Below are 13354 nucleotides of genomic sequence, written 5' to 3' on the forward strand. Positions count from 1 at the left end.
GATCGATTCAAGTTACGTCTGAGGGGAGTTCTCTGTGCCTCTTGAATTTCAACATCTACTTCCCTCCCCAGGTTGGGGAAGTTCTCTGCTATAATTTGTTCCAGGACTCCTTCAGCACCTTTCCCCCCACCCCCCTTCTGGGATTCCTATGATACAGATATTGTTCCGTTTGATTGTATCACCAAGCTCTCGAACTCTTTCATATTCCTGGATCAATTTATCTCTCTTTTTTTTCAGTTTCTTCTTTTTCTATAATAGTGTCTTCTAAATCACTTATTCTCCTTTCTGCCTCTTCAATCCGTGCATTGGACACCTCCAATTTATTATGTATCTCATTTATCGCATTTTTTAATTCACCATAACTATTTTTAAGCTCCATATTGTTTGTAGCCATAGTTTCTCTGATGTCCTCCATGCTTTTTTCAAACCTGGCGATTAATTTTATGATTATTGTTCTAAGTTCTTGTTCAGTTATGTTGCTTATATATGTTTTGAGCAGTTCTCTAGCTGTCATTTCTTCCTGGAGTTTCTTTGGAGGAATGTTCTTCCGTTTCGTCATTTTGGTTAGCTTTCTGTCTCTTGTTACTTGTAAAGCTTGTTTTACACTCGGCCCCTGCGAGTTCTGCTGTATTAGAGAGGGGCTCTTTTGACTGTTCAGGGCCTGTCTGTTCAGGAAGTGTTCTTTGGAAGGTTTCTCTTGGTTTCTCTTGTTGAGCATTCGGTTATTTTGTTTCCCTACTGGTAGTGGTATTTGGGACTCTCCACCATGTGTAGTTTGGCTTGTTTCTTGAGGCAGCCCTGGAAAAAGAAAACAGAAACCACAGAGGGAACACAGGTACACAAGCGCACAGACAAAACCAGTAAACACGCAAACCCAGGCTCAGGTAAAAACAGCTACAACAACAACAAAACAGCTATCTGGAGGGGATCGGCGTGGTTTGTGTAGGCAGGTCTTGTCTCCACTGCGTCCCCTGGTCTCCCTGAGGCCCCGCCTTAGTGATTGTGGGGAGAAGAATGGCGTCGCCCCAGTCCCTTCTCAACCAAGTGTTGCAAATCACTTCTTCAGGTCCGATCTCCCTGTGCTGAGGATGTAGCCAAGGTGGGCTGAGTTCTATGCCCCACGCTCTGCCTCATTTCCAGGTCTCAGTCCGCGGGCTTTGTTATACCGCCCTGACCAGTCCCGCAGGTCGCTGCTTCCCTGTTGCTGGGGGTTGGGTGGGGGGTGGGGGAAGTGTCGCAACCTCAGGTCCGCTGGGGTCAAGCAGCGATACAGCCCGAGTGCGTTTGGGGAACGTAGCAACTTGAGGTCCGCAGAGTCCGCGTCACCTCAGCGCCGCCGCTGTTTCACTGGGTCGCTGCCACTGCCGTGCGCGCCACTGCCGTGCGCGCCGCTGCCGCTTCCCCCGGCGCCGGAACCGCCTCCGCAGGCGTTGCTGCGGGTTCACTGGGCCGCTGCCGCCATGGATGGTGCCGGGCGCGCGGCAGTTCAGTTTTTCCTGGAGCCTTCTGCGACCAGGGCACCTGGTTTAAAGTCAGCACCCCAGCCAGAGCTTGAAAACACTGTCTTTTCCAAGCTGAGGGTTTTTTTTTTTTTCCTGTTCTCCAGGGATGGTTCTATGAGCAGTCTCAGCTTTTCTTTCCTCTCCCCTGGGCTCACAGGAGCTCGCCACCGCTTGCCAGTTAATCACTCACCGCAGTTGCACACAAGCCGGGTTCCCTCCCCTCCCTCCGTATCTCTGCGTCCCGTCCCGCATTTATCTTCCCCAGTTCGCACTCACGCACTTATGAGGTTTTCTTCCCAGTGTGCTCTGTCTCTCTCTCTTCCCAAACTCCTGTGGCTCAGTGTCCTACGACTTCAGGCCTTCTCTGTTTGAGAGATGGGTGCAGGCGAAATGTACGGAGCTCCCTACTTCTCCGCCATCTTGCCTCCTTCCTCCAGGGGAATGGTTTCTAACCCGGAGTGCAGCCGCTTCACCTGACCGCGTTCTCTAGGTGGGAGCGCCTCGGAGTTAAAGTTCACCTACGAAGCATCCAGGCGATGCTGACTGTACTGCCGAGTGCTAAGGACAACATCGCACAGACAGTACTTCCGAGACGTTCAAACCCTTTCACAGTAAGGGACTCCCTATTCTAGCAGACGTTGAAGGAGTCAGACCTCTGTTGGGCAGCAGGGGGGCCATACTGGCACTTCCGAGCCGTCTTGTTACCTTTTTACTGGTGGGAGTTGAGACAGCACGTTGTGGGGCAGTGACTTTCTAGGCAGACAGCCCTGTTATGTCGTGTCGTCTGCTGTTAGTAACACGCAGGTGCCCCTCGCCGTCCAGACTTCTGGTGCCTGAAGTCGGGAGCCGAGCTGTGGCCGCGGGGCTTTGTGTTCAATGCGCTCGGGTTTGCTCCGGAGAACCCAGCCGTCCGCTTCCAGAGAGTGCCAGTGACTTACGGCACTTACAGGAAACAAACCCTGTTGTAAAGTGTTTCACCATCCTCTGATTTGCTCCCCGTGTAGGTCTGAAAGCCCTGGCTCTTCTTGGGGTACTGCCAGATGGAGACGCGAGTCCGGAAAGTCAGGCCCCGCCCGCCGCTGTGCCCGCTCGCACACCAGAGGAGGAGACAGCGATCCGGGTTGCTGAGGACGCGTCACATACAGGCCCTTCTGTGCACGGCAGCGTACGTCCCAGTTCGTTACTGTGCACGATATCAGGGTGAAAGGGGGGCCGTTCTCCACTGGGAGCTGAGCAGAGAGGTTACGGCCACAGACTGTCTTGACCCAGATTTCCCGGCTTCCAGCCCCTGCGCTGTCCGATCCCGGGCACCTTACCACAGCGTGTCCACTTCACATTCTCATCTGTAAGATGGAGCGAGAATGATAAAACCTGTTTCCTGGGGTTGTTCTGAGCACTTACACACATTACACAGTGAGCTACTGTGTGTGAGGTGCTGCTGGCGGTGTTCACAGCCTGTTCCGTGTGTTAGTGGCTCCTGTTATCTGCCTTCCGGCGGGTTCACAACGGTAGAAGGTCACGCACAGAAAGGGACTCGGTCCTGCCCCTGGCGAGCACCGCGCGTGTGAAGCGGCATTCACAGTCGCCAGCAGACGGAGCATGAAGTGCTTCCTGTTTACCAGGCAGACCCGGTAGTTCACATACACTCACCTCAGCTGGGGGAGCCTCTGGGTGCACGCGGAGCCAGCGACTGCAGTCTGAAAGATGGGTCTGTGGAAGAGCACAGCACACCTGCGACGCTGCCTCCGAGGCTTGAGCTGGGGCTGTGAGTGCCCTTGACATTGCCTCAGGAGCTGCTGGTGTTTCCGTCCTCTCAGCCTCACTCACTAGTTCAGGGATCCACCGTTTGGTGGTTTTGGCTCACCGTGACCCCATTCATTGTCCTTTAGAGGAAGTCAGAAGTAAAGATGGCTGGCGGAAACCTGAGAGTTTAGTCGGCTCGTCTCAGCCAGGGAGCCAGCACGAGACAGGTGACGGACGCCTCAGACTGGTCTCTGACGTGCCAACGTTTCTGACCACACAACTCCAGGCCGCATTTCAGCCACCCACAGATGGTGGCGGGGCAGAGAGCGCGTCGTCAGCAGGGACAGCCCCCACCCGGAGCCCGGGGCCGTTGTGTCCTCCTGTGGGCTCCCAGCGTCTCAGGACAGGCTGCCCAGGAGCGCTTTGCTCCCTGTGTGTCCGCCTGTGCCTTTATTCTCATCAGAATGGCCTGGGTGACTTTTTTCATTCAGCGGATTAAATGCTATTGTTTTTGGGGAGCCTGGGCAGCTCAGTGTGTAGACTGTGTGAGTCTTGATCTCAGGTTGTATGTCCGAGCCCTACGTTGGGTGTAGAGTTTACTTAAAATCTATTATTTTTCGTTATGTTACTTGATGCCCCGGTTGGCCCGTGGAAGCCTCTTGCTGCCGGCTTCTGTGTCCGGCTGACACGCCTCTGTCTCTGAGCACTTCCTTAATTTTTGTTTCAGAAAGAGGTGTCAGGCTCATCTTTGAGACTTTCTCTGGCCCAGGGGAAAAAGCCTCAGGAAACACAGGTCAAGGGCCGTCATCCTGCCAATCTAGGCAGCTCGCTGCCCGACTCTTGAGCCCAGGAAAGCCTCCCTGCTCCGGCACGAGCCCCTTTAACAAGACTCCTTACCAAAAGGAAATACTCAGAAGCGTAAGCTCGGTGTTCTAGACGAACACTTTGTTTTTTTCCTTCTTCCCAAGAGAAGAACTTTCTGTAAGCGGCCTCTAAAAGCTAAGTTAGAGTGGGGGCGTCTGAGTGTCCCAGATGGTTAAGCACCCGACCCTTGACTACAGCTCAGATCATGATCTCACAGTTCATGAGGTCAAGCCCTGAGTCAGCCTCTGCTGACAGTGTAGAACCTGTTTGGGATTCTGTCTCCTTCCCTCTCTGCCCCTCCCCCACTTGCCTGTGCTCTCTTCTCTCTCTCTCTCAAAATACATAAAAATAAACTTTAAAAAAAAGCTGAGTTAAATGTACTAGAGGTTGGTAGTGTGGCCATTGCTAATGGGACTGTGGGTTCTGATGCAAGGGCATTTGGGAGACGGTTGGGGGATAGGTTGCAGTGATTACTGTCTTAATTAGAGCACAGATTTATCATCAGAAATGCACATTTTCTTAAGGAATTCAGAAATATTTAAGTCCATAAAGACTGGCTAATGATTTTAAAAATTGAATTGTATTACAACACAATTGAGCAAACTTTAAAAATTTTTTTGAAGCAGGCGAGGGCAAAGGGAGAGGGAGAGAGAGAGGATCCCAAGCAGGCTGCACACCCGGCACAGAGCCCGACATGGGGATCGATCCCAAGAGTCGGACACTTAACCGACTGAGCTGCCCAGGCACACCAAGGGAGCAGACTTCTGTTAGAAGAAACTTTTATTCTTCTGTGTTTTGTTTTCAGGGTAAAGATGGTCACAAGAAGGTCAGACCCCTCGACTGCAAACAGAGGAGTGAGGCGGACGAAGGTGCATCAATAGTGAAGGGTCCTTCATGCCAGACTCAGGCTTCAGACTCGCCTGCAGATGGTAGCACACCCGGAGGGCTTCCAGGTAAAGAGTCTTTGATCGTGACCTTGGTCTCCTTTACATTAAATGCACACAGACTCATCCCTGAGCTGTTTGTTGCACACAGTTTGAAACTGGCTGGCAACCAAGGGCACACGGTTTCTCATTTTGTGTCAGACGGTACCGCTAACCCTTTGCCCGCCTTCCTACTCGGTTCTTCCCTAATTACAGAGGGCCTTCCGCATGCCGAGCCCTGTGCTAGACTGTGGAGATGCGACAGGGACGAAGTCAGACGAACACATAGGTCCCTGACGTGGAGCCTGCGGTCTGGGAGGCTGTAGACCACACGGTATAGGTGACCGTAATTGGACGTGAGACGTGACTCCGTCCAGAAGAGAGGTGTGAAGCCTCGTAAAGGTCAGGCAGCGAGAGACCTCAGCCGTGCTAGGACCCGCTGTGGGGGGGACTTGAGGCGGCAGCACAGGCCGCAGAGTGGGAGCCGCTGGTCGGCTGCCCGGGAGAGTCCCACCAGCAGGTGTGCGGGGGTGGAGGACGGCGTGTGTCTCACTGCCCGGCTCTGTGATGGAGGCAGCGGGGAGCACAGGGCGTCCTGCCCGTCCGTGAGGCCAGCTCTCAGCAGGGGCTGGTGAGCATCTTTGCAGTGCAACAGGCTGACGCCCCTCGTTGGCCCAGCCCTTCTCTGGTCTGCACAAGCGCCAGCGTCCTGGTCCACGTATAGTTTATTCATCCATCAAGCATTCTCTGAGCACCTGCTATCCTCCAGAAACATTTCTAGGTGCTTATGATACACTAGGTGCTGAAGAACAGCAAGAGTCTAGAAGGGAAGACAGATGATAAATACCCGTGATTTGGTATGTTGGGAGGTACTTAGCGTGAGCACAGACCAGCAGGGTCAGGGCAACGGCGACTGCAGAGGCCACTGCGGGGTGAGCAGGAGTGTGCAGCAGAGTCCCAGTTTCGTTCTCCAGCAGCCCAGGGACGGTGCAGCAGCTTACCTGCTGTTTGTATGTGCACAGAACCTGGCAAGGTCTGAAAGTTTGATGTTTTACAACTCAGATGCCGACAGTTCAGTCATGCCATCTCAGAAGCCCCTCGAGGAAAAGGCAGTTACTCCCAGCCCCGAGCAGGTGTTTGCTGAGTGTTCCCAGAAGAGGATTTTGGGATTACTGGCAGCTATGTTACCTCCCTTAAAGTTGGTAAGAGACAAATGGTACTCTCTTTTCTGGAAGAGGGGTGGTAGTTTATGTGGGAGAAAACCACCTGTTAAGAGCAACGTCCCTGTGTCCCTGAGAGTAGCATGTTGTTATTATTCTTGGAAGTGGGATCGTAAGATGATACCTGAAGGGGAGCCTGGCTCAGTCGGATAAATCTCCGACTTTGGCTCGGCTCATGATCTCACAGTTCGTGAGTTCAAGCCCCACGTCGGGCTCTCTGCTGTCAGCACAGAGCCCCCTTCAAAGCTTCTGTCCCCTTCTCCCTCCGCCCTTCCCCCACTGGTTCTCTCACAAAATAGATAAATAAACTTGAAAAAAGATGGTACCCGAGAATGTCTTTTCACAGCTGGTTGTGCAGAGCTGTCCGTGAAAGGCATGGTCCCTGTGCACGAGGCAGTTGTACCTCAGACCCACGTGAGGGGCACGTGAGGGGCACCGTGTTCAGCCGGCGGGCCACATGCGTTGCGTGGTGACCAGCGTCTCTCTCTCTCTCTCTCGGCAGGGCCCCGCCGTCCCTGTGGTAGACCTGGAGCGCGCCCTCCCACTCATGTTTCAGGTTGTGATCGCGAACGCAGGCCACCTGAACGAAACCTACCACCTCACGCTGGGCCTTCTCGGCCAGTTGGTCTCCCGCCTCTGGCCAGCAGAGGTGGACGCCGCGGTGGTGAAGGTCCTCTCCGCCAAGCACACCTTGTTCGCAGCAGGGGACAGTCCCGTCGTGCCAGATGGCTGGAAGACCACCCACCTGCTCTTCAGCCTGGGAGCCGTGTGTCTGGACAGGTAGCCCCGCAGCCTGTCCCGGCTCGCTGTGCGTTTCCTCAAGTCCGTGGCCCGGCCCTTGACTCATTCCAGTGTGCTGTGGTCCAGGAATCTCCTGAGAGAATAGAATTCGTTTTATTAGAAATGGGGTCAGCTGACATTCAAATTGTCCTTAAAACTGACATTAAGACAGCTGTAGGGTCTTGGCACTGTCTGCTGATTCAACTTTCTGATGATACATATAGATTCTGGTTGATTTTCCCTGACAGCAATAAGTCTAGGCTTCGGGGTTGAAGCAAATAGGCCTGTTTTTATTATAAGAGTAATAGCCACAGTACCAAATTTGGAAAACAAAAATGGAGAAAAAAATCACCCCAGCTGTACTATTTTAATGCATCTGGTACTGTTTCAATATATTTCCTTCTGAGCTTTTTTTTTTTTTCTGTGTATAAACATGAGTGTGCACAAGTGCACGTGAATGTGTGACTTATTTATAGACATTTATTTTTAAACGTAGCCGTAGACTGAGCGTATAGGTAACAGGCGTCATTCGGGTAGTTTTTAACCTAACAGGTGAGTGGTTCTTGGGCTGCATCTGCCTGGGAGCGTAGTGAGCTCTGCTGAGTTGAGTTTCAAGCCTGCACCCCCTGATGGAGCTCTCGCCTTCCAGCCGCGTGGGTTTGGACTGGGCCTGCTCCATGGCGGAGATCCTGCGGTCCCTCAACAGCGCCCCCCTGTGGCGTGACGTCATCGCCACGTTCACGGACCACTGCATCAAGCAGCTGCCTTTCCAGCTGAAGCACACCAACATCTTCACCCTGCTCGTGCTGGTCGGCTTCCCCCAGGTACGTCGGTCTGGAGGTCGGGCCACGTCTTCCATCCTCCTCACACCCAGCAGGGTCTCTGCTACATGTGACCTTGAGAGTTTCTTACCTTCAGTTACATAATTTGCATTTACAGGATAGGTAGATTTTTAGATTATGGGATGGTCTGTTCTACTGCATTTTTTTTTTTTATTTAAAAAAAATTTTTTTAATGTGTTTTGTTTTGTGCTTTTTTTTTAATTTCTGAGAGAGAGAGGCAGTGTGATCAGGGGATGGTCAGAGAGAGAGGGAGACACAGAATCCGAAGCAGCTCCAGGCTCTGAGCTGGCTGTCAGCACAGAGCCCATCACGGGGCTTGAACCCACGAACTGTGAGATCATGACCTGAGCCAAAGTCGGACACTTAACCGACCGAGCCACCCAGGCGCCCCTCTACTGCATTTTTAACAGGTTAGCCATTTGACTCATTTATGAGCCAGTAGCTGGCTTTGACTAGCAGGTAACTAACAGCAGTTACAGAGAACTTCAGAGTAGTTGTTTCTCACGTGGCCATTCACCTTGATCTCCTTTCTGATGGTCAAGGCTTGCAGGCACTGGGACGAGGGGACTGTGAAAACACGGCTTCCTCCAGCAAGCACGGAAGCCGCTTCTGTGCCGGGCCCTGGGCTTAGGAGAGCCCGTCCTCGAGGGACAGGCTGGGGCCTGTGTCCCGTTACGGGCCTGCGCCTGCCTCTGTGTGCTCCTGAGCTGCCTTCTTGATCTCTGTCCTGTTCTAGGTCCTCTGTGTGGGGACCCGGTGTGTATATGTGGATAATGCCAATGAACCACATAATGTGATCATCTTGAAGCACTTTACTGAGAAGAACAGGGCTGTGGTCGTCGATGTCAAAACCCGGAAAAGGAAAACAGGTCCCAAGCATTCTTTTTTCTTTCTTTTTTTTTTTTTTTTAATTAATTTTTTAAAATTTATATCCGAGTTAGTTAGCGTATAGTGTAACAACGATTTCAAGAACAGATTCCTTAATGCCCTTCACCCATGTAGCCCATCCCCCTCCCACAACCCCTCCAGCAACCCTGTTTGCTCTCTGTATTTAAGGGTCCCTTATGTTTTTGTCCCCTTCCCTGTTTTTATGGTATTTTTGCTTCCCTTCCCTTATGTTCATCGGTTTTGTGTCTTAAAGTCCTCATGTGAGTGAAGTCATATGATATATGTCTCTGACTAATTTCGCTTAGCATGATACCCTCTAGTTCCATCCACGTAGTTGCAAATGGCAAGATTTCCTTCTTTTTGATGGCCGAGTAACACTCCACCTCTTCTTTATCCATTCATCCATCGATGGACATTTGGGCTCTTTCCATACTTTGCTTATTGTCGATAGAGTGGCTGTAAACACTGGGGTGCATGTGTCCCTTTGAAACAGCACACCTGTATCCCTTGGATAAATACCCAGTATTGCAATTGCTGGGTCGTAGGGTAGTTCTATTTTTAATTTTGGGGGGAACCTCCATACTGTTTTCCAGAGTGGCAGTTTGCATTCCCACCAGCAGTGCACAAGAGTTCCTCTTTCTCCACATCCTCACCAGCGTCTGCTGTTGCCTGACTTCTTGATTTTAGCATATTTTTTCTAAGAACGAAAGGAAGTTGTCCAACCTCTGCACACTCTGAAACCAGCGAAGATACTTGGTTCTTGCCCCTGTATATGGGTTTTTAAACAAGTTGTGAGTCCCTGAGCTTCTTTTTCTTCATCTCTGAGGAGATGTGGTTGAATTAGGGTAAAAAAATTTTTTAAGTGTATTTATTTATTTTGAGAGAGACACAGAGAATGTAAGTAGAGGAGGGGCAGAGAGAGAGAATCCTAAGCTGGCTTTGCATGGTCAGAGCACAGAGCTGACGCAGGGCTCATGCTCACAGAACTGTGAGATCATGACCTGAGCCGAAATCAAGTCAGACACTTAACTGAGCCCCCCACACGCCCTGAATTCGGGTGAATCTGAAGGCCCTTGCCATGCTGTTACTTTGTGGATACGGCTCTGTGTTTTTGGTGGGACACGTTTAGGTTCTGAATATGTAATTTTTCCTTTTGCCAGAGTCCCTGATTTTCTAGTGGGTCATTTAAATAGATTGTGGAGTCGGATGGCTGAATGAGTGTGAAATAACTTTGACTAAGTGTGTTGACATTCACATCACTTTCCGTTTCACTCCGTCAGTAGAAGACTGTGGAAACATATCCTGAGTGACCTTTGATTTAGTTTGCCGAACCCTAAACAGCCTGCAAACTCTGGAGTATTGTAACCGCTCTGTGCCAGGTTCTGCTTCTGAAGTAACACACTTTCTCATTCAGCTTCAGCACTGGCTGTGCTACCTTTGTGTGTGGTGTGAGGTAAAGGTCAAGGGTCTCGTTCTTTATCCTTTTCTTTTTTCTTTTTTGCTTATTAACATCCAGTTGTTTTATGATCATTTGTTGAACAGACTTCTCCATGGAATTATTCTGACATCTTTGTTGGAGACTGGTTGACCCACGTGTCTGTTGCCGTTTATTGGTTATGTCTTATTCCATTAATCTATGTATTTGGCTTTGCTCAAATACTGTACTCTCGTGACTTTTGTAGATTTATGCTAAGTCTGAAATCAGGTCCTCCAGCTTCGTTATTCTTTTGTCAGCATTGTTTTGGGTAGTCTAGTTCCTTGCCTTTCTGTATAAACTTTATTTTTTAATTTTTTAAATATTTTACTCATTACATAAAGAGAGAGAGAGAGAGAGAGAGAGAGAGAGACAGCGTGAGCAGGGGAGGGTCAGAGAGAGAGGGAGACACAGACTCTGAAACAGGCTCCAGGCTCGGCGCTGTCAGCACACGTCGAACACGTCGAACCCACGAACCGTGAGATCATGACCTGAGCCGAAGTCGGACACTTAACCCACTGAGCCACCCAGGCGCCCCTAAATTTTAGATTCAACCTGTCAGTTTCTCTTAAATAACCATTGAATCTGCATATCCATTTAGGGAAAACTGACATGTTAACGTGACACATGAGCACTGTATACCTCTCCACTTATTCAGGGAACAGTTTGAGGTCTCTGAGCTCTCTTCATGGCACAGCTGACTTCTCTTATTCCTGATTTTGATAATTTGTGTCTTCTCTTGTTTGTTTCCTAAAGTGTCTCGTCAGAGCTTGATCGATGTTATTTGATCTTTTCAAAGGACTAACTTTTGGTTTCATTGATTTTTTTTTTTCTCTGTTATTTTTCTGTTTTCTGCTTCGTTGATTTCTGTCTTTGTCATCATTAATTTCTTACTTCTTGCTTTGGGTTTAATTTGCTTCTTTTTTCTTGCTCTAATTTTTTTTCTTGCTCTAATTGCTTAGGATGGAAGTCTAAGTCACTGATTTGAGATTTTTGTTATTTGTTGACTGAAGCATTTTAATGCTGTGAATTTTCCTCTAGGTATAGCATTAGCTGCATCCATAATTTTTTATATAATTATCATATTCATTCGGGTCATTACAATAGAATATTTTCTATTTATCATAAAACTTTTTATTTATAGATTGCTTAAGAATGTATTGTTGAATTTGCAAATATTTGGGGCATATTCCAGAAATCTTTGTTATTAATTTCAGGTTTAATTCTCTTGGCATCAGAGAACATACTTTGAATTATTACAGTCCTGTTAAGATTATTGAAACATATTTTATGGTCCCGAATTTGATCTGTTTTGAATAAGGTTCCATGTGCACTTGAAGAGAAACCTACACTGTTTTGTAGACATCATTTAAAAAAAATTTTTTTTAATCTTTATTTATTTTTGAGAGAGAGAGAGAGAGAGACAGTGCAGGTTGGGGAGGAACAGAGAGACACACACACACACACACACACACACTATCTGAAGCAGGAACAGAGAGAGACACACACACACACACACACTCACTCACTCACTCACTCACTCACTCACTCACTCTATCTGAAGCAGGCTCCAGGCCCTGAGCTGTCAGCACAGTGCCCGACGCAGGACTCTAACTCATGAACCGTGAGCTCACTACCTGATCTGAAGTCAGATGTTTAACTGAGTGAGCCACCCAGGTGCCCCTCTGTAGACATCATTTAAGTGAAGTCAGTTGATAATGTTGGTCAAGACTTTCGTGCTCTTACTGAATTGCTTTCTGTTCTGAGAATTACTGAGAGGAATGTTGATGTCTTCAACTATAATTGTATATATGTCGGTTTCTTAATTCCATAGGAAATGTCCCTTTTTTTTGAAAAAATTTTTAATGTTTATTTTATTTTTGGAGGAGGGACAGAAAGAGCGTGAGCGGGGGCGGGGGGGGGGCATAGAGAGTGGAGGACACAGAATCAGAACCAGGCTCCAAGCTCTGAGCTGTCAGCACAGAGTCCAACGTGGGGCTCAAACTCACGAGCTGTGGAGCCAAAGTCAGAAGCTTAACCGACTGAGCCACCCAGGTGCCCCATGAAATGTCCCTTTTTATCTCTGATAATATTCCTTGTTCAGAAATTGACTTCAATGTTTATGTGGCCTCTCTAGCTTTTGTTTTATTGCAAACATTTGCATGGTGTATGCGTCCCATTCTCTCACTTAACCTGCCTGTGTCTTTACATTTAGTGGATTTCTTGTAGATAGCACATAGTAGAATTTTCTTTTTTAATCCAGTCTGACCATCTAGATGTTAAGAGGATTTACATTTAATGCAGTTATTAAGATTATTGAGTTTAAATCTGTTTTCTTGATTGTGTTCTGTTTGTCTCATTTATTCCTTTTTTTTTCCATTTCCCTGCCTTGTTTTGCATGGAGGGTTTTTGTTTTTGCTTTTTTTTTCTTTTTTAATATTTTTATTCATTTCTAGGAGAGAGAGAGACAGCGTGAGCAGGGGAGGGTCAGAGAGAGAGGGAGTCACAGGCTGAAACAGGCTCCAGGCTCCGAGCTGGCAGTCAGCACAGAGCCCAATGCGGGCCTCGAACCCACGAACCGCGAGATCATGACCTAAGCGAAAGTCGGACACTTAACCGACTAAGCCACCCAGGCGCCCCTGTTTTTGCTTTTTAATGACTCCATCTTATTTTCACAATTGGCTTTTAACTATCTTAATTTTTTCAGTGGTTATTCTAGGGTTTGCTATAGGTTACTTGCAGATAATTTTTAGTGATTGCCTGAGGGTTTATAATATTCACCATTCACTCATCATAGTCTGCCTTCAAATAATATTCTACACTTCACATACAGTGAAGAAACATTATAGATTTTGTATTTCTGTTCCTTTATCCTTTATGCTGTTGTCATCACACATCCTGCTTCTACGTGATGTAAATCTCATTATATTTATTTTTGCTTTAAAAAGTCAGATATTTTAAGAGAGATTTTATTTATTTATTTTTTTAATATTTTTATTTATTTCTAGGAGAGAGAGAGAGAGAGAGAGAGAGACAGCGTGAGCAGGGGAGGGTCAGAGAGAGAGGGAGACACAGACTCTGAAATAGGCTCCAGGCTCTGAGCTAGCTGTCAGCACAG

General features: G+C 48.4%; 1 protein-coding gene across 1 annotated transcript in view; it reads left to right on the forward strand.

Moving 5' to 3' along the window:
* ZZEF1 (zinc finger ZZ-type and EF-hand domain containing 1) overlaps positions 1 to 13354 on the forward strand; it is a 102363-nt gene that overhangs the window by 68988 nt on the left and 20021 nt on the right. Inside the window, exons 38-43 of the mRNA XM_077746889.1 lie at positions 2507 to 2667; positions 4915 to 5062; positions 6095 to 6234; positions 6755 to 7032; positions 7682 to 7856; positions 8611 to 8743. Of these exons, the coding sequence (XP_077603015.1) occupies positions 2507 to 2667; positions 4915 to 5062; positions 6095 to 6234; positions 6755 to 7032; positions 7682 to 7856; positions 8611 to 8743 (1035 nt within the window). The remainder of the gene's footprint in view (positions 1 to 2506; positions 2668 to 4914; positions 5063 to 6094; positions 6235 to 6754; positions 7033 to 7681; positions 7857 to 8610; positions 8744 to 13354) is intronic.

The sequence above is a fragment of the Crocuta crocuta genome, unplaced genomic scaffold (genome assembly GCF_008692635.1).
Source record: "Crocuta crocuta isolate KB4526 unplaced genomic scaffold, BGI_CrCroc_1.0 scaffold139, whole genome shotgun sequence".
Classification (NCBI taxonomy): domain Eukaryota; kingdom Metazoa; phylum Chordata; class Mammalia; order Carnivora; family Hyaenidae; genus Crocuta; species Crocuta crocuta.